This window comes from Mus pahari, chromosome 11, assembly GCF_900095145.1.
Source record: "Mus pahari chromosome 11, PAHARI_EIJ_v1.1, whole genome shotgun sequence".
Taxonomy (NCBI): Eukaryota; Metazoa; Chordata; class Mammalia; order Rodentia; family Muridae; genus Mus; species Mus pahari.
Window position 1 is genome coordinate 42028185 of NC_034600.1, and position 21676 is coordinate 42049860.

General features: G+C 48.4%; 1 protein-coding gene across 3 annotated transcripts in view; it reads right to left on the reverse strand.

Annotated features, from left to right (window-relative positions):
• The window catches only part of Map3k1 (mitogen-activated protein kinase kinase kinase 1), a 58751-nt gene that overhangs the window by 36281 nt on the left and 794 nt on the right, over positions 1-21676 (reverse strand). The window contains exon 1 of one of the 3 annotated variants that reach the window (XM_021208444.2): positions 21174-21643. The exons of 1 other annotated variant lie outside the window; for it this stretch is intronic. In XM_021208444.2, the coding sequence (XP_021064103.1) occupies positions 21174-21643 (470 nt within the window). Of the gene's footprint in view, positions 1-20965; positions 21008-21173; positions 21644-21676 lie in introns of those variants that run through there. One more of the 3 variants, XM_029543897.1, reaches the window with a different exon arrangement.

Below are 21676 nucleotides of genomic sequence, written 5' to 3' on the forward strand. Positions count from 1 at the left end.
ACAAAACAAATGACTGAACTCCTGTGAATTACAGATGGTGCTTCTGACTTAGATACACACACACATTCTATACTAAGTTCTAACTCCTTAAAGTTGTGGGTTTAAAAGATTTATGTGTGTGTGTGTGTGTGTGTGTGTGCATGTGTGTGGGCGCGTGTGTGTGTCTGCATGTGTGTGTACATGTGTGTGTGTGTGTGTGCATGTGTCTGATTACTGCCCATGGAGGTCAGAAGAGGGTGTTAGATCTCTCAGAACCAGAGTTACAGGTGGCTGTGAGCTGCCATCTGGGTGTTGGGACCCAAACCCAGGTCATCTGCAAGAGCAAAAGTGCTTGTCACAGCTGAGCCATCTTGTCACAGCTGAGCCATCTCACCAGCCCCTGGAGTTGTATTAATCAGTTCATGATCTTGATATAAATCCGTTTACAGGCTGTATAATACAGATGAACACGTCACCAAGTAAAATCAATTCAGCTCGTAGGTTACATAGCCCTTAAAAATTACCTGATGCTTGTATAGTTCAGCAAAGTGGAAAAGCTAAGATAAATGCCAAGTAACTAATTAAGCCATGTTACCAAAAGTGCATCAACCCTCTAAAAATCACGACTACAAAACTGTGAAACAGCATTCCTTAGCGTCCATGTCTCAGCTTCTCAGCAGAGAGCACACTCTTTTATTATTAAAGCCCTAAGACTGAAAAGGCCTGGTGGATCGCACTCCTTTGTAGGTCTGGATTTGCAAGTGGATCTCAGGAATCCCTGCAGGGACTTGCAAAGGGATCATCTTAGTAGACACAGCAGCCCCACCCCTCAGAGTGCAGCTCCTAGTAGCTCAGGGCCCCAGCCACATGCCATATGTCACTCTCCCTAGTCACAGTTTAGAATAGTTCTCTTCTCCTCTGCCAGTGTGTCCATGAGACGAGCCGGTTGGCTGGGACACTGAAACGTGCAAAGTGCTGTTTAGGTGGTGTTAAGAGCATCCTGGCCTCCAGCTGCCCCTCTACTGCAAGATGAACCAGCTAGAGCTGCCTGCCTTGGCTGGAAAACCCGAAGGTCACAGGAAGGGAAGGGGCTCAGGAAAAACCCACTTTGCCCGGTAGGGGGCGCTCTTTCCTTAAAAAAATGTAATTTAGACGGTTATTAATAGCAAAGGTGGCCTGCCCACAAATCACATAGAACAGAAGCAGGCATTCATTCACTCTGACATCCTGCCCCAAATATAGCGGAGTCAAGGTCTTCCTAAGTAATGCCTTCCTCACTTTAGCCGCATCCTGAAGCTGTCGGTAAGTGCCAGTGTCTTTTCACTTTTGTGAAAGCCATGACTCAGCAGGACCACGCTTCTACAGCTTTATGCTGGCAGGGTTTGACTCACAACTGTTTGGTGAGTGCTTCCAAACCTCCCGTCGGAACCACTTCCCAGTTTTAACAACAACCGTGTACTGGGCGAGAGTGTGACAGAAACTATTATTCCCACTAAACCAACAGCGACTCCTTCGTAAGCACTCGTGTCAGCCAACGCTTTCTGTCAGGAACAGCGATCTCAATGAACTACGTTAGGCTGATAATGGACGGTACGCTTATAAGCCTCAAGACTTTCAAACTGAAACAGGAAAACCACTTGGCAGTGGATAAAACTTGAGTCTCCCTAGCGCGATGGAAGGGAGAACAAAAGTGAACCCCTCCATGCTCTCCCTAGGCGTGCTCCCCCCCCCCCCAGGACGGGTGCCTGAGTTCCCTTCTTGCAATGTTCCCTGGGTAGGGCACGGCAGATTTTTTTTTTTATTTATTTTTAAACTTTTTTTTAAATTGAAATTATTCCTTTGAAGGGAAAGTGTTTTGCCTGCATGGTCATAGGTGCATCGGGAGGGAGCGTGCTTAAGTACCTAAGGAGGTCAGAAGAGGGGATTCTCTGTAAGAGCAACAGTGCTCTTAAGGATGAGCCACCCATCTAGACCCCTCAGCCCCACCCCAGCCCCTCAGCCTATGGAATCACATTTCCAAGGTCCTAGGGTCAGTCACCCATACCGCCCTAGACACTAACCTGAGCTCCCCTCAGGGGACAGCCCCTGTAACAGTGCAGAGAACCCCCCTCCAGCCTCCTCAGCACACAGCTCCTCACTCACCCTACCACCAGACTTGGAATGAAGGCAGAAGTGGGTTTCAGCTCTGTTATCACTGTCTTACTAGGAAGGCTGGCACAGGGGACGGACTTGGTAAGTACAGGCTGAATAGAGTGGACTGACTGTCCGTCTCCTCTGGCTGGGTCTACCTGAGGGCAAGGGTTGTCTTACTCAGCTTTCAGTCTACAAACGGTGCTGACGGATGCCCCTGATATTTGCAGATGCTGAGAGAGAGAGAGAGAGAGAGAGAGAGAGAGAGAGAGAGAGAGAGNAGAGAGAGAGAGAGAGAGAGAGAGAGAGAGAGAGAGAGAGACCTTCCCGTAGGAGAAAAAGATCCTTCTCTGAGGCCTCGGTGGAAACATCTGCCCTGCCCTGAGGGGCACTGCATGGAGAAGGGAGCTCAGATGCTAGGCCTGCGGTTTAAAGAGACAGAATTTGGCCCCAGGAAAACACCAAGGCAGGATTAGTAAGAAGCCAGCCCGAGTCTAGATCATTCGTCCGAGGTTAGTGAGGAAACACGGCCCAGAGGAAGATCCAAGGAAGGTCCGTGTCTGGGAGGCAGGCAGCTGTGCCATCCCAGCAAAGCAACCTGGGAGGCAGTGGGGAACTAAGGCAGCCAGGGAGTGAGTGGTGTCCAGGGATTGCAAGCGCCGGAACTGGGAACCCAGACACAGGGTAAGATGGAGCTGGCAGGAAGTATAGAACCAAGCGGTGCTGTCTGCACATAGTAAATGTACGGGTGGTGGGCTTTGCTACGACATTTTCATCCATGTCCACCACTACCCTCCCAATGCCTCATCCCACCGGTCCCCTTCCTATCAAATAGTCCTCTTTCTACTTTGGGGCCTATGTGTGTGTATGTCACACTCACACAATTCCACAGATGAGAGAAAATATGCTGTATTTATTCGGGTCCTGCTTATTTTAACATCTGTCCATTTTCCTGCAGACAGCCTGGCTTCGTTTTTCTGTGTCTGAATACAAGTGCCTTGTGTATGCTCACAGCACGCTTTCTCTACCTCGTCATCTGCGGATGGGATGGGCGCCTAAGCTGGCTGTGTACCTCGCAGAGAGCGTAGATAACGCTGCTGTATTCTGACTTAAGACTCTTTAGGAATCTGCTGGGGGTGGAACAGCTGGATCACACAGGAATTCTACTTGTGTTTGTCTAAGGGACCTCCACGCTGACTTCCACAGTGGTTAACTAGTTAACATTCCTACCAGCAGGCCAGAGCCCCCAGTGTCAGCAGCTGCTGATTTCCCAGAGGGCAGAGATCTCAAAACAGCCTTTCCTCTTGGGTTTTTAGACAGTGTCTTATGTAGCTAAGGCTGGTCTTGAACTCACAATGTAAGTGAGGATGACCTCACCTTCCTTCTCCTATACTCCCCTATGCTGGGGTCACACACTGCCATTCCCAGCTCCATGTAGTTTTGGTTTGCACTTCTCCAATGGTCACAGATACGGACATTTTCCCATGTTCAACATGTTCATTTGCTGGTCATTTGTATTTCTTTTGAGAGCCGCCTATTCATTTGCTTAACTATTGACTGGGTTATTTTTATGAGTCTTAATTCTTTATATATATATTGAATATTTACTCTGTCAATGAGCAGCAGAGAAACATGTCATGTGGGAGCTTTTCTAATTCTTGCAGTTATTGCCTGAGCCTCTGCAGACCATTCAGAAAGTCCTGTCTACGTTATATGTTAAAGCAATTTGGTTTCACATTAAGGCCTCTGATTCACTCTGCAGTGGTTTTGTATAAGGTGAAAGACCTAGTTTCATTATGAGTGTGGATATACGTTTTTCCAGCACCATTTTAAAAAGGTCATCTTAAGAGAAAACAAGGCAGACACTCAGGTGACTGCACCAGCAGCTTCATCTCCCGGTCCCATCTTCTGTCCTTAGGCATACACGTCTCTTTTTACTGAGACAGTGGTGCTTTCAGTTCCACAGCTTCCAAGTTTATTCCAAGACTTGTGGGACAGGCAAAGATATACAGCCAAGGTGTAGGTAAAAAAGTACGTGGCTAAAAGTCAGTCACGAGCTAAACCAAGCCGCAAGACTCAGTCCGTTCTGTTCATTACCCCAGACTGCGCTTTGGAGCTGGGTGTAGCTCAATGGTGTGACACCTGCTTACCCAGTACTACAAGAGAAACCACGACAAAAGTCAAGGAGTTAACTGGGTGACTGGGCAGGCCCAGGAGAGGCAGGAGACAAGCCAGGACTATTCAGCAGGATTCTGTCCCCAAACAGAACAATCAAATAAAACTTCCCTATCTTATTAGATCCGTTCTTACACTGTCCATCCAAGGAAGCTATCCATGTGCAAGAGAGAAAGCTCTAGATAGGGTTTCCATATGTCTCATATTGTTTTTCTAAACAATGACCGAGACTTCGGTGTGTTCTACTCACTTCTGGAGTACTCAGAGACCACACACTAGGTGCTGCCACCCTCTGCTTCTGCAATAGCCCAGTTTAACTGTTACCAGCCACACACATTCTGTGCAAGCCGCGAACATGGATAGACGGTATCTGCACAAGATCATTAGAGAGGACAATTAGGATCACAGAACAACAGACTGAAGTGTCAAAGCAGGCGTTTACAACATTCTAACACAAGTCCAAGAAAGCAAGAAAAAACCGAACAGCACAGAGCCACGTGACTAGAGCCTAGCGATGGGTCAGGGCGCATGCAGAACTGTTTTCGTTAAGATGCGAGGCCTGAGAGGGCAGGGAATTTGTGTTGTTACTGCTGTGTTCCTAGAGTCTGGCATAGCCCATTCTTAGTAAATCTGCTGAGCCTGTGTCACATTACACCTCCAACTGCAATAATTGAGACAGAAAAACTCCTATGTACATACATACTTCATGTCTTTATTATGGCAATCATTTCACCATAGATGACTTCCTACTAACTCCCAATCAAGCCCCACCTAAACTTCCTCCTGGAGAAATGTGTCAGAAAAGCACATCCACTGCTTAACAAACACTCTTTCAAAGACCCATGAAAATCCATCTTAAGACAGAAGCCAACCTACCAGTCCCCAAGTGTGTAGCCTTTGCAAACCATCTGGCTTCACCTCTCTGCAGCCTCCCTCCTCCCCAGGCTTGCCTAGAGCTAGCCTGTGCTCCCACCTGCCTTCTGTCCCACATTGAAGTCCAGCGGTTATGCCATCACTCCATAAGCTGCTCTGTCTTGGGACAGTCCCTGTCATCCCCTGTGGCCCTCATTTGCTAGCAACCATCTGCTCTCTGAGAAAGCCCTCTTCTCGGCCTCTCCCGTGTCCCTCGCTTGGCAACGTCCCGGGGCCTCTGCAGGGTCCTCTCGGCTCTCTTCCAGGAAGCACTGGCTTCAGGGAGCAGCCAGATGGTTCCCTGCTGCCCGTTCAGCGATGCTGACTTGAGTCTGGGTCGACCTATCAAGGAATCCCATTTGTCATGAGGGGCCATCCACTCATCTCCCTGCCCGTCAGCACTATCTGTCTGTCATGTTCTTAAGAAACAGTCCTGAAGGCAAATTACTATGAGTGTAGCGAGACGTGAGATCAACTTTACACAAGTTCTTTTTCTCTAAGGAGTCTCGGAAGCAGCACAGGCAGGAGACTGTCATCCATCCCCAGGGGGACCATGTGCCTTGGCTTTCTCCAAGAGTCATTGTGAGACTAGCTCTGGGTAATCAAGAAGCAGCTGGAGAGCCAGGCAACACACCGGGTGGACCTCCAGAGCTCCAGCTTTGACGTGGGGAATGTCTGAGTCTCTGGCACGGTGGCATCCACATAGCAAACCATGCCAGTCACGCACTGAGTTAAGGCAGCCAATGTATAAAACTTAGGGTGTGACCAACACACAATCCACACCGAAGGAAATAAGACAACGCAATATGAGAGACACAGGCTAAAAACGTTCACCTTCCCTTAAGTCTTGGTCTTGTCTGGGTACCCTCTCCATAGTTAGAAACTCAAAGACAATCTCCTTTGCAGGATGGCAGAGGACTGAGTTCAGAGCCACCAAGGGCTTTTCATTATCAAAGATGCCTACTGAATACTTGGGAGACAGGCAGGCATAAACTTACTTCAGTAGCGGAACAAGTATCAGTAGGAGAATAAATGACCCTATTTAAGCAGAACTTTACACAGGCTGCTGGTCTTAGATATTATCTTCAGGTCAACAAGTAGAGAGGCTTGACCAACAACTCAAACATACCAAAAAGGGGGGAAAAATAATACCAGTCTGAAATGAATTTAAAATGAAAACTACTGGAAGAAAAAACTAGCTTTCTTGGGGTAGCCTAAGCTATGCTGGAGCTAGTTCATTAAGTGACTTTCCAAACGCCTGGGGAAGCAAGCCACTCCGGGGTGTGTGTGTGTGTGTGTGAGTGTGTGTGACTGGGTTATGGGCAGAGGGACGGTTCAGGCTCGGAGCTGCCACTCTTTCCTTTCCCACCCAACCTCCTGAATTATTCCCATCTGTGACACCAGAATGATCCTCATGAGAGTCAGAGTTTGGACAAGCTCTCAGAACAAGGTAAAGCGCTCCACAGGTGCTAACAATTACCTTTAATGACTGTGTACACCCACACATCTCTCATTCTGCTGGTGAAAAACCCCCAAACCAACCAACCAACCAAAAAAACCCAAAACAACCCCACAAAACCTTGACTGTGTAATAAGGAAATTTAACTACATTTGGAGTATAGTTTCTTGCACATCACAGTAAACACATTTAAATCTGAAACTGTGTTTAGTTTTACAGGAATTCTGAGCGCGTCTCTTGTGTGTGGGTGTGGGAACATCTGTGCCCTGTGCACATTCGGAAGCCAGAGGGCCTCCTGGGTTGGTCCTCACCTTCTACCTCACTTGAGACTGGGTCTGATCTTGTCACAGCAGAAAACAGATTTGGAGGCCCAAGGGCTTCTGGGGACAGTCCTTCCTCTCTTCTCTCAAGGTCTAATTCCCTAGAAAGAGGGTTCTGAGTTGAAGTTCACTGGCTTGGGGACTGACCTCCATGTTCCAGCTCTATCTCTTTCTCCAGCCTGAAAGGAGTGCCTATGGCTGCTTCCACACCCAGGGCTGCGGCTGCACCTGCTCAATGCCCTTCTGAGCAAGGCGTGTTTATGGGGACAGTTGTGAGGGATCTGAATCCTTGGGCACGTGTTTCAGCCTGGGCTACGCAGGCACCACGCAACCTCATTTTCCATATGTTAAGAAAAACTCCAAAGTACTCCTGTGTGGTTGGAGCCAATGAAAGCCACGGGGGGCCAGAAGGCCTATCCCCAGGTCCAGGTAGGGACCCCAGGTGACAAGCCTGTGAGAGAGGCCAGCCTCTGCAGTGACCATAGTCTCTGAATTCAGTTCACAGTGAATCAAAGAAACAGCGAGGAGACTCATGAAGGCACAAGTTAGAATGGCAAGTGATGAGATTTCTGAAACAATTTTAATTATTTAAAGAGCGTTTTATATGTATAAAAAGATTCGGACTTAATGACTACTTAAGTATTGGTGAAAAAAAAAATGAATCAATATTTAAAGCAGATTCCTAAGCTGAGACCCTTTAAAAGTCATGCAAATACGAGCATCAATGCTTCTTAGTAATGCACTTAAAGAAAACAAGCAAACAAACAAAAGGTTAGTATTACATTAGCATCCAAATTAGAAAAAAAAAATCAGCAGCCAACAGTGCAAAATGTTCTGGCTTTGGGCTAATTTTGTGATTTAAAACATTCCTGATCATTATAAAACTAACTCATGTGCTCTCAATACACACAGAAAGAAATAGCTGGGGCAGAGGGAACCCAATGTACAAGGACAGAGAGCTTAAGGTAGGCAATCTGCAGCATTAAAAGACAGAGCCAGCCGGGCAGTGGTGCTGTAAGCCTTCAACACAGCTCCTCATGGTGTGGGACCCCAACCATAAACTTGGTTTTTGTGTTGCTACTTCATTCACAACTCGCTACTTAATCTTGCTACTGTTATGAACTGTAAATATCTGATAAACAGATGGTATTAGGTGACCCCTGTAAAAGGATCGTTTGACCCCCCCAAATGTGATCCACAGGCTGAGAACCTCTGCTCTAGAGGGTTTCAGGCACCTCAGGGTGGCCTTGACCTTCTGGTCCTTAGGCCTCCACCTCCTGAGCAGTGAGGGTGCAGGCTAGGCTCCAGGCGTCCAGTTTCATGTGGTGCGGGATCTAACCAGGGCTTCAGGAAGACCAGTACCAGCTGAGCTACATCCCTAGCCCTGGAATAAGAGGTTTCTGCTGACTCACTCGTATGGATTAAGATCTGTGACATCTAGCATCTGGGGGGGGGGGACCCAATCAACTTGTATAAAGTACTATACTGTACAATAAAATTCTGGATGCATTTCTCACCAAGTTGCTTGATTCGGAGAGAAGCTGACTTCAGACACTAATGACTTTGTATCAACAAAACTTGGCCCAGGAAGGAGGTAGAAGAGAAAGTAACAAGTTCTTGAGCGTAACCTTTTCTCTCTGATGCCAAAACTGCCTTTTGGGCCCATGCCCACGAGGGGAGGTTTTCTTCCCAGGTCCCCGCACTGCTGTCAGAGGTCTCCTAGCAAACACTCTTAGGATGGAGGAGTGGCCCACTCTCCCCTTCAGAGACTGCAGGACAGGGCCTGTGTGCACTGTGCAGATTGACAGTCCAGCTGCCTCATTTCCTAGTGACAGAACCTCCAGTCAGCCATCACAGTCTGTCACGAAGGTTCAGAGTGGTGCCCCGGGAATCAGTCTGCAACAACTGTTCTGCCCCTCACCCTGCCTGGTCTGGAAATCACGTGCTGGGAGCATACAGTAAGGCCTCAACCGCCTCTCTCCATATCTGATGGCAACATTGCAACACCGAGGGGCGGGCTTTGCAGGAGCAGGAAGGCTCAAGTGTTCTTCACCGCCACTCGGAGACAGACAGCAATTCCTGCTAAGGTCCCACTGTTCAGCAGGGAGTTATGAGCAGCCTCAGTGTCATGTGTGAATGTGCGTGTGTGTGTATGTGTGTGTGCACGTGTGCATGTGTATGCACGTATGCATGTGTATGCATGCGTGTGTGTGCACGCGCATGTGTGTATGTGTGTGTCTGTGCCTGTGTGTGCATCTGTGTGTGTATGCATGTGCATATGTGTGTGCACGTGTCTGTGTGTGCGTGTGTATGTGTGTGTATATGTATGTGTGTGCGTGTGTATGTGTGCACACGCATGTGTGTGTGCGCGTGTGCACGCGCATGTCTGTGTGTGTGCGCGCGTGTGTGTATGTGTGCACATGCATGTGTGTGTGTCTGTGTGTGCGTATGTGTGTGCGCGCGTGCACGCGCATGTCTGTGTGTGTCTGTGTGTGCATGTGTGTGTGCATGTGTGTATATACAGGATCTCTCACTATGTCCCTCAGGTTAGCCTGGAAGATTCTCTCCCTTCAGTCTCCTGAGCACTGGGATTACAGGTGCATGTGGCCATGCCTAACCTTCCACTGCTTCTCTTTATATTACTTTAAGCTTCTCTTCACGGGTGATAAACAGTTTGAAACCGCAAGAGTTTATAAAACTTAAAAAAAAAAAAACTTTCAATAAATTTAGTCACAAAAAATAACTTTCAAAATTAAATTTCAGAAAGGAACAAGAATTTGAAGGACGACCAGGGGTCTGGAAAGCAAACGCTTAACTTCGCAGCTCTGAGAGAGCAGAGCTGCTACAGTGCCACTGTGTACCAGGAAGTGGGTCAGGACACTCAGAGGAGGAGGAGTCTCGCCTGAGCGGGGCGGGACAGGCTGAGTCTGAAAGCTGTGGCTCAAAGTGGCCTGGGGGGCTCCCTGCCACTCCTTCCTGGTCTACTTTGGAGCTGCATGTGAGCACCACAGAGCAGGGGTGTCAAGGACCTCAGTCCCCTAAGCACAGAGTAGGGGTTTCCAGGACCTCAGCCTGCTACCAGCTATTTCACCCCACATCACAGAATCGAAAAGCTACACTCTTCCATTCTTTTCTTCATGGGAAGAAAAAAATCTTACAAAATAGTACGGAGCAATGAGTTTCTGACAAGATGATCACCATGTACACAGATGGTCTCTGCTAAAAACAGGAGCAGCTAAGTACAAGCCTTCAAAGTCACGTGTAGTGGCATCAAAGTTCATGAGAGACGTTTAAAAGGGATCTCGTCTCGCGGTCATCGACTCTGTTCTAGAGCTCAGAGATGCGAAGCGCAGACTCCAGAGAGGTACTCATTCCCAGGGGCCTGATGGTAATAGGTGGCTGGCAGGTCTGGCTCCCAGCTCGGCAACTCCTCCTTTGAGCCTGCTGACCCACTTCCTGGTGCAGCGTGGTTACCCGTCCAGCTACAAAGGCTTTTTATTTAGTTCTAAGCACTGAGACCTAAGGATTGGTCCCTGGAACAAAACCCTGTCTAGCTCTCCAGCTGGCCAGGGCCAGGGACCTTGTCCTAGGTGTCTGAGCCCCATCTGCGCCCTCTCCCCATTCAGGTGTGGCTGCCTGAGCTACCCGGGACAGATTTCCAGTCACGCTGACACTGACTTCTGGGCCTCTGTACTTTCCACCCTCTTAGCCCATGGATTCTCTTGAAAGCCTCTTGCTAGTGCCCCACTCCCAAGACTGCTTCAGGGTTTAGTGGCATGACTCCGAGCCACTAAACACACTCAGGGACACACCATGGGACAGCTGACTTCCTCCACCGTGTTCCTGCACCTGATGTCCAGCTCACAGCAGACACTCAAGGTTACTGAAGGCATGGTGTCCCGTAATCAGGAGTGGTGACTCACGTGGGTCACTCATGCTGTCGCACTCACTACACTGCCCTTCCTTCCGTTCCTCTAAGAACACCGCTCCAGGTTCATGGAGAGGGGCTGTGGAGGCCTGGCAGCTGACACAAACCTGCCACAGATGTGCTCATGCCCAGCCAGGCTCTCTGCTTGAAGCATTTGAGCCTATTTGTCTGAGCCGTGATGGCCTTGATTAGTCTCAAGGGCAGTCTCGGCTTGGTACCAACATTTTTTCCCCTGCCACCGCACGTCTGAAATGTTAACACCGGTGAGTTAGAACATTTGATTCATTTTACAACGTGTGCTTCAGACACCTCTCTGTCTGTCGGCGCTGCTGTGCTGAAAGACATGAGTACACATTCAGCGACAAAGAGAAAACGAAGAAGCTTTAAGAGTGGTGAATTTAGAGAACTTCTAAACCAAGGAGTTCAGCAGTATTTACAGCTCAGGGCTGACTTCCACAAATAGACACATGTATTTTTAGTAGAATACCAATAATGCTTTATTTCAAAGAATAAAAACACACAAAAAAATAGTTCACTGAGGAGGCAGAGTAAGCCCTTCAGACAGAAGCATTAAACAGTGACCATGGGAGGGTTCAAGTGTTCTGTGTGTGTGTGTGTGGGGGGGGGACATTTGAGGATGACAGGAGGCTGCATCCCAGAGCATCTAAACTACACTATGGAGAGAGATTGCACTTCATGTTAAGGATGGAGAAAAGTCTGAGGGGACAAGGACCCAGCGTTGACAGTTGGGGAAGAAGGGCTGGCCAGCTCGGGGTGGGCGAGGCTGATGGTGTGGAAGAGAGAGCAAAGCCCATAGGGAGATGGTGTCAGCATGTACCCAGGAAGGCATCCCAAAGGCCACGGAGGCGCTCCTGTGAGGGCAGAGCCCAAGGAGTGATGACAGCCACCTCCTGCCTGGGAGACCTCCCCAGGTGACAGCCGGAGACAGGGAGCCATCTCTCACGCTGAGTCAGCAGAGACTCTTGTTTCTGGGCGCCGGCTGGCTTTCTTTCTATCTAGCACAGACCTTGAAATTTGGTGACTTAGGAATGTAGAATTCTCACCCCACCGCAAGCAAGAAAAGATCAAGCTAAGACATGCAAATTCAAGCGGGAGATTTTCATTTGCCCACCAGCTTGACAAAAATGGAAGCTGAAACACAACTGTGGCAATATACCATGTTAGTAAGGCTGGGAAAATGGTCACTGTCCCCTACTGTGGCATAGATGGAAACTGACACGAGGTTTCACAGGACAATCTGGCTGTGTTATTATATTTTAAAATACGCATTCCCTTTCATACAACAATTTATGCCAGCATATTTATTTTATGAAGCCAAGAGCACAAGTGTATGTATGTATATACACATATATATATATACATACATACATATATATACACACATATATAGATGTATATGTATGTATATACACATAGGTGTCTATCTTTAGACATTTATATTGTTTTGAATTGTTAAATTAAGCTTTAGTGACATATATAGTATGTGTATATATGTCATTTTATTTATTATTTTATTGTAATATAAACAGCAGAGAGGTGTATATTTAGTATACTAAATAATAAAATGTATAATTTCAGAATAAGCCAGGTGTGGTGGCACTTGTCCTGGCACTGGGAAGCAGAAGCAGAAGCAGAGGGACACAGTCAGGCACAGTCAGGCAGCCAGGCTTTATACAGAGTTTAAAGCCAACCTATAAGATCTATGTTTATGCCTGCCCCTCAAGACACAACCCCTCTTTCAAGAATATTAAAGGCCTGGATAGCCCTTGTCTATCATGTAAAACACTCTGGGTTCAATCATCAGCACCATAAAGAAGAAGAGAATACCCATCCTTCCTGGCAGTCTGTCTGTCTGTCTGTCTGTCCGTCTGCTTTTCTTTTTGCAGCCTTTGCAGAGGTGAAGCATACTTTATGACTGAGCTGCCTCCCCAACTTGTCACATCTTTTTAAAAATCTAAGGTCCAATAAAAAAGCACCAACCAAAAATCCTGAAAATCAGTAACAAATACAATCAATTAAAATAATTTTCAGAGGAAAAAGGACTGACATACTGTACTATCCTAGAACACACACACACTCGTTAACCCCAAACCTTCAGTAATTTACAGTTTGGTCGATGCTGGGTGGGCAGCTGGAACTGAGTGCTTGACCTCGGAAATCTAGGGAAAGGGCTGAGATATACTGGTGGCAGCTTTGTGCTTATTGTTACGTCAAAGAAACTGCAGACCAACAAATAACCAGGTTTTTCCCACACAGATAATTCACAAGGTGTCTATGTATCATTAGAAAAAAAATTACTAGAAATAACCAGCAATCGCCACTCTCTGTAACTCAGAGAAACCCTCATTTCTTCACTGTCTAGACGGCAGAGCTGCAGACACGAGAGGCTCACCACCCTAAGCATTAAAATCTGAGAAAATTTCCTTAACACATGTTACAACCTCTAAGATGACTAAACAGTGACAACCTTAAATAAGAAGCCATACTTGTTATAAAGCAAAGTGATTTTATGTCTTGAATCCATTCACTTTGCAGGTTAGGAAAAACTGATGATGCTCAAAAGGGTTATGTTCTAACAAGCAAGCATGTCTACCCAGGCGGAGCCAACTGTCCCTACGCCAGGTGACCCTGAATGTACATTCTAATTCTCCTCTTCTGCCTCCCTGCCCTCCTTGGGGTCAGCCTGCTGATACCTCTGCCAGAAAGCAACCTGCTTGCCTCCTGCAACGCCCACACTTTGTTCCTCTAACTACTGTGGGGCAGGAACACCAAATGACCACGACTGCAACTCCCTAAATAAATGTCAGTCCCGCACAAACGCCCCAGACTCTTCTAAAATCAAAGGACTTCCCAAATCCACCTTCCCCTGCCCCACCCTCTTTGGCTGCCTGAGGCCTTCTCTCTTGGTTACTAAACTGTGCTTTAGGTAAGGGACCTGCCGGGTTCGGTTACCTCCTGTCTGGTTCCTGTTACACGAGGCCACGGCGGCGCCTGAAATCTCATACAGTGCTTGCCTGGCAAATCTCGTCTTTAACGTGAATGTGGACTTCTCCCCATCCCCAAGTGACTCACCAAGACTATAAATCTCAGAAGCTAGTTTTCAAAGACAAAAATCCTAGAAGTATATTTTAACATTAAACACCATCCTACGAACTTGGAAAAAGAGCTATGCATCAAGGCCCAACAGCCTTCTGCATGTACTTATTCCTGCGTGTGTGTTCTCACCCACCCAGTCAGTGCAGAGAAGTCGTAGGCATTGAGCGAACTCCTTACACCCGAAGGCAACCAGGGAGTGCAGCCACCTACCTGCTCGACACACTGGCTGCCCTGCTTACTGCAGGCACCGGGTGCTGCTTCCCAGCAACTTTCCAGCCAGCCTATGGAGAACCTGAGCCCCTCTCAGCTAGGTCATCAACTACATCTGACCAGAGGGAAGAACACAGGATCTATTTGTCTGGACACTCGTGGCGCTGTCCCTCATGTTCGGTTTCCACAGACAGCTGTGAAGCTGTTGAGCATGCACTGGTGTTAGGTTCCTACCCAGCCACAGCCCTGTCCACTCAGGCCATACAGTCTTCTGGGGCCAGCAGTCGGTCAACAAAGGAGTTAACTTTAAAATCTCAACCATGTTCCACAGGGGCATGCAGCACCAAGTCAGACTGGGCAAGTGGAAAAGTCTCCCTACGGAAGGGACAAGGGACTAAGATTTCAACAGTGAGGCTGCCTAAGTACTGAGGGACAGAGAGTCAAGCAAGGCCAGGGAACATGGGAAGCACAGCCAGCCAGCAGGAGGCAGTGCTTGGAGTTTGAGGAAATGAGGGACGTGAACCCAGGGACTAGGGTGAGCCAGGATGGACCCAAGGGGCAGAGGTAGCGAGCCCGGCCAGCCAGGGACTGCTGAAGGAACACAGTAGATTCAGTGGGTCTGTAATTCAGTGAAAACCTTAGCAAGTTTGTGGACTTAACAGAATTCCTTCCTTTTTTTCTGGAGGTAGGAAGCTAAGGTTAGGTTTGCATTTAAGGTGAGGTTTGCATGCAAATGGTCTCTCAGGCATAGAACATGGAAAACAGTCCGGGAAGGCAAGTGTGAGGAGACAGGGATGCAAGAGGCTGCTCTCCAGTCCACGGGGCGGCTGCCTGGACTAGGCAGGTGGCAAATGACCAGGGAGTGAACAAGGCTGAGGGAGAGGCGGGCAGGTGCCAAGACGGAGTCGTAGGTCCTGTTTCCGCACTTAGTGAGCAGGAACAGGCTTGTGCTGGTTTAGGGAAGAATAGCAGCTTGATTCTGGTGCAGTCTGCAGTCCAGGGAGGTCATGACCAGGAAAACCAACTCCAGAGTTATTCTGAATGGCCGACGTAAGGAGACAGAATAGGGAAAGCTTGGGGCCGTTCTGAAGACTTAATTCTAATGTCCCAAAGGCTGGAGACAATCTCCAAGGAAGAACTGCTAAAGATGTGCAGAAAGGTATACTATCTTCCCAAGTCACCACACTTTAGACACCAGAGCTCACTTTCTCAGTACTTGACCGTTGGCATACGGCTCCAGTTATAACTACATGTAAGTTACTGAAATATGCTAATTATCGTAGCTTTTAAATCATATGTCAGAATTTTCAGTGACTGTTTACTAAATACCAACACACTACTGCTCAACACCAAGCGATGTATAAAACATAAAGAGTCAACGCTGGGAATTACAATTCCCGATCTGGTACTAAGTATTCAGGATGATGTGAGACCTGTTTGAAGATGACATCATAACCTATCAGTTAATGATTTCTTGGGCCAACCAGGAAGCAGTCTCGTCTCTACCCCCTACTCCACACATACCCCGGACAGAGAGGCATGCAGGTGACAAACTGACTTCTTATCCTAACTGCAGGACAGTATATTTGGTACTGTGTGGCTCCAGGGACTTCCTCGAGTCTTCAAGAGGTCCAATGGCCACAGTAGGAACTCCCAGGTGACAGCTGGGCACTTTAAACATGCACCTGGTTAAGACTTAAAAATTCTGCCAAGCAATGCGTCACATCCACGTTTATAATATCAAGCCGACCACTCAAATGCTGACACAACTGAGCACCCTTTCCACCCCCCACCCCCCGAATTAACTGGGGTGCAGAGAAAAACAGCCAATCCTGATCACTCCACGCCCTGGGGCAAGTCCGTCCCGCGCTCCCTCGCTCCCTTTCGTTGTTTTCCTATTAGGAGCTGCTTTGACGAATAATAAGGGCCGAGGTTGAAAACCAGTGTTGGCAGATATTGAATTTCCGGCTCCCATACCCTCGTTTTAATTTTCTCTTAGAAAAAAAAAAAAGTCATGCCTGAACTTGCAGTTCTGTCTCCCTCCCTCTTACTAAGAGCAGGCAGGCAGAGTGTGAACCAGAGCTGCATCTGTTTACTGTGGCTGAGGCTGCCCAAACCCAGCGTGCCTCTCCTCAGAGAAGGGCAAACAACCAGAGGAAAGGAACAGGAAAACCAAGCAGGACAGATGCAGGAGAGGGCAAAGCCACCTTTCCTAACTACTGACTTAAAACTGGCCTCAGGGGCTAGGAAGGTGTGGCTGTATTCACCTAAGGCTGTGGGTGAGGTTCAGAGGGCTGATTTTGCTTGATCTCCTCCTCCTCCTCTCTCTCTCTCTCTCTCTCTCTCTCTCTCTCTCTCTCTCTCTCTCTCCCTCCCTCCCTCCCTCCCCCCTTTTTCCTCTCCCCAATTTCTCTCACTATCTCTTTCCATCTCTCACTCTGCACTTAACATAGGATCATGAAACACGGTCACTCTACCGTCCACCGACTGAAACCCAGGCTCTGTACTAGTGACCTTTTGATCAACCAGACCACTGTCTTGCAAAGTTCATCTACACTGAATGAATGAAATCTAAGACAGTGGGAACACTATGCAGGCTTCTTTGTCTCCTTTCACTTATGATTTAATATGGCACAAATCTAAGAAACTTTCAACACGAATCATTTATCCTCTTTGCCAGAGCAGGGTTTTTTTTTTTTGGGGGGGGGGGGGCATACATAGTACTTACTTATAAAATGCCTGTGCCCACGCAAGGCTGTTAGAGAATGTGTCAGATCTGTACAGGCAGGGCAGAGTCTGCGCCCGTCCTCTCACGACTCCTACAGAACAACTTCCTTTTTAAAGTTCATAAATTAATTTAATAATTAACTTGAAGACAAAAATAGAAACAGTGAAAACTGACAAGAGGCGCTGGCAACAGAGGCAGGCTGACCGGTCGGATCCTAACTCTTGTCTGCAGCTGGGTGTTCATGGGGGGGTTTTCTATATCCAAATAACTTTTACCTCCTCAAACAAGTTGCCATGCCTGAGAGGGTGGCAGTGGCGATGAGACAAGGCGATCTATGTAATCTGTCAGCCGCACAGAAGGCAGAGAAGCTGGCTGTATTAAAAGCATACACCCACCAAGTGTGTTTTAAGCCATAGGTAAAATTCCTACGTTTAGTGGTCTAAAGGGTACCAGACTAATGTCCCGGCTTCTGGTGAGTCATTTACTCGAATTCTGGTCCTGACTTCTTTCATGACTAAAAATATTCTCAAGATATGTCTGAAAGGCATTGTTACGTTTTGAATATTGCATATGTTAGCAATCAAACTCAAGGCCTTGCTCATGCTAGGGCAAGCCTTTGTCTACCTCCTCCCGGCTTTACCGGTTCCCTTGACATTTTTTAGCAACTGTAACTTTTAACTGAAGATACAGAAAGGCCAGGACTAAGGAAGATGACCGTCTAAAGGATGCATGTGACACCCGTGATACAAACAAATCATCCTACGTTGCAAAATGCAGGCACGGGGTCAGCTGTGCCCGACATGGACCGAGACCTTCCCATCCACGCTTCCCACTTCACACAGCTTTCCCCTCAGCTCAGGGAAGTGCCCGGAGTGCAGGATGCAGAGGCAATACTAACAGCATTTTGGAACATCCCTCAGAATAACCCATTCTCCCTGACTACTTCTTCCTTTGGAATTGGCCAACGGGGTCAAGGACAGGGTAGCAGACTGCCCAGGCAAACTGTAGCTTTCCCCCCCCCCTTCTCTTGTTGAAGGGACAGAATATCTATCCCTTTCTCTGCACATTTTGAAAGCTTTAGGCCCACATGTCAGCGACCATTTCCACAACACGCAACACATCACACTTGAAGAGGAACAGAAGTATCGATCAACAGGGCTCCTTCCTGTTTGCCTATCTAACAAAATGGAGTCATTATAGTGTATTGGAAATCACATATTAAGGAATGTTGGTTAACCAGTCACTCTTGCCAAGATCAGATATGAAGAGAAAACAAGAGCTGGCAACCACTCTAGCCCTGATATTTCTCTTCCAGAATCCTATTTAGTAAGGTTAATCTTTTAAAAATACAGTAATTTCCTTACCTAGTTTAAAACAAAACCTGGAGAGAAAGCCTAACTCCCAGAGCTCAGGAATTCACTCAGGGCTAACTTCCCGGGCTACGTCTATGATGTTAGAGAATCATCTACTCAGAGTTTGAAAGGACATATTTTTAGGTTTATTATTAATGTTTTTATGCCTCCCCTCTAGCAAAGGACCAGTGAGTTGTATTTTTAGCCTAACAGCTTCTAAAAGGAAGTGAAACTGAGGCCCGAGTAGAAGGGGCGGCTTATGAAATATTGCTAGTTTTAAACGAGGCTAACACTAACAGGCCCAGCATGGCTTGCTCTTTCACGAGGCAGCAAAGTGATTGACAGTTTGGTTGAAACTACAAAAATAGGACAGAGTAATTATATCTGCCAACCTTACAACAGCCTGTTCAATGCAGAGTAACACTGTAATTTTTCTTCAAAGACAGTAAATAGGAAGGAAAAGCCCCTTATTCTGTAGTATAAGGGAAAAAATTCCAAACCCTTGGGCGCCACTTACAGGCAAACTTTCACTGACTTGAGTTATTTTACTGAAGGAGAGAGGGCAGACATACAATCTTTGACTTTAATGAATTTCCCATAACTTATCTTTTTTACCAATGTGTATTTTCTAAACATTCAATTTCTATATTCAACGTTTAGAAACTGGATTTAAAAACAAAAACAAAAGAAAAATACTATAGGTCTTTAGACACAGGGGTCTTTGGCTCTCTACTACTACTGAAAACCAACCTAAAATATCAGTATTAAATCTTTCTCTTCAAAGTATGAATATAAACTACCTGAAAAGGGGGAAACACACTGTTCATCTGAGATTTTATATGCCTTATAATCATTTCCCCAAGATTTTAAATGATAAAATAATAAGGCATCATAACAGGAAACCCAAAACACAACCACAGTTTTGCATAACCCCGTCTTCATGATGTAAGTTTTAGACCGGCAGATTTGAAATGAATTTCAAACCAGTGCTACAAAAACTGGAGGGGGGTGGGGAGTGTGTTAGTATTGTTTCAAAAGGATAGACAATCGATATTTTACAGCTAACGAAACTATCGCATACAACACTTGAGATGCACCAACAGAATCCTAGCTAGCAGTACTTATTGTAAAGACAGCCTTTGCAATCATAAGCCAGTACTTAGAGAGAGAGAGAGAGAGAGAGAGAAGAAGAAGAAGAAGAAGAAGAAGAAGAAGAAGAAGAAGAAGAAGAAGAAGAAGAAGAAGAAGAAGAAGAAAATGCAAAAATGAAGCAGACTACTCAGGTATTCAATTCTACCGGCCCTCACCTGGGTCCTCCGATTTCTAGAGGCAACACTAAAGTTCTATATGTCATTTTTGCAGTTGCTGCTCAGGCTATATTCCTAGGTCGTTACATGTTACATTGACTTTATAAATGCTGAAGTATGACCAACTGTATTATCATATGGGTAAAAAAAAAAATCAGGTCTCACAGGACTAGATAACATTAATTCCTCCAAGTTAGAGTTACTGTTTGTTTTTTTTTTTTTCTTTCATCTGCAAAGTTGACCTGTATGTAGTAAGAGTTGCCACCTAAGAATTATTCTGGTAAGGTTTTAATCTAATCTGCACAGAAACAGGAAACCCTAGAGGAAGATACGTGTACAAGTGCACACAGTGCACACAGAAAGCTGCAGCGGGGCTGCCTACTGCCTACCTTCCTCCCTATCCTGCCAGAGCCAGGGGTCAACACACTTTTTACTACTGGGGTTGGGGGGTGGGAGGAGGGAAAACGACCTCCAAGTAATAAACGGACCGTGATTTTAAACAATCCAGAGCACAAAAGGGGGTCAAATTACTTTAGATAACTAACCGAAACCAAGGACTGTCAGATTCGACACACAATAAAACACTCTCCCAAACGTCAAGAAATTCTACGGGGGGGCCACGGGGTGACGATCACGAAAACATATCCAGCAACTTCACACATCCATCAAGATTCTATGCTTTTGTGTATTTTCATCAGATATTTTTTTTTTAAGTATCATATACTTAAAAGAATTTCCTCTAACAGAAAAATTTCTAGTAGCCAAAACAGGGCGAGGCCAAAGAGCCGTTGGTGTAAACTATCTTACGCACATCCTACTTCTGGTGCACCGGAAGACCCCTGCGAGCAAAGCGGCAACCCGCACCGTCCCTGTCCCCGCCACGCAGCGGGGCTGCGGGACGCAGTCCCCACAGCTTTGAAACTGAATGGCTGACACATCCGGTCCTGGATCCCACAGCATTCCGCCAAACGCTAACTTCAAAGGCGGATTCAAACTCCCAGCACCGGGCGCTCTAACCCCCGAGGTGCGGGAGGAATTCCCAAGGACACGCAGCGAGGGCAGCCACGGAGTCCCCGCAGACCTGGCCGCCCCGCGAGCCCGCAGCGTCCGCCTGCGTCGCTTTGACAGGCGTTCCCCCCCCCCCGCAGTCCCCGGAATCCCCCGGCCGCCCGGGGCGCGCCACCCGAGCCCGGCCGGGTACCTGCCCGCGGGCGCGCGTCCCCGTGGGGCCGAGGGGCTCTAGGCTGTCACAGCGCGCAGACCCACCGCCGTCACCTTCGCGCTCCGAGCCCCCCAACTCCCTGCGCGCCGCGGGGGCTCTCAGGACCCGGCCCCGGGAGCCCCGCACCTTCGCGGCTTGCACGCCTGTCACATGTCCGCAAACAATAACAAACTCTCCCGCACGTTCCCGTCCCGTCCCCACGCTGTCCCGGGCGCCGCCCGACCTTCAGGGTTCGGGGACGCGGCCCCCCCCCCACCCCAACGAGCGGAGCCCCGGGAGCCGCGCGCCCTGCTCGCTTCATTCATTGCCCGCCCGGCCCCGGCCCGCCGCTCACCCGGAGGGGGCCTCTGCAGAGGGCGGCTCGGCCCCCGCGGGGCTCCGGGCGCCGCTGTCCCGCGCGGCCGCCAGCTCGGCAGAGTGGGAGCCGCAGCGACTCTCCGCTCCCGGGGGTGGCGGTCCCGCCGCGGGCTGGAAGCGACTCGCTCCTGCAGCGGCGTCCGCGGGCTCCGGAGACGGGGAAGTCGATGGGCAGGGCGGCGAGGCGGCGGCGAGGCAGAGCGGCTGCTCCGGCAGCTGGTCCAGCTCCACGCTCCGCACTTTGCGCAGCTGCCGCCGCCGCCAGTCCGCGCGCTCGCGGCCCGCGCTGCCGGGCTCCCGCAGCAGCCCCGCCGCGCCCGCTGCGGGCGCGCCGCTTCCCTGGAGAGCTCCGCCGCCGCCGCCGCCGCCGCCCGCCTCGGGGCTCGCCGCCGCGGCGCCCGGGAATCCCGACGACGAGGCGCGATCGCCCGCCGCCGCCGCCGCCATTTTCTCTCGCGGGCTACATTCGCTCGTGCCTGC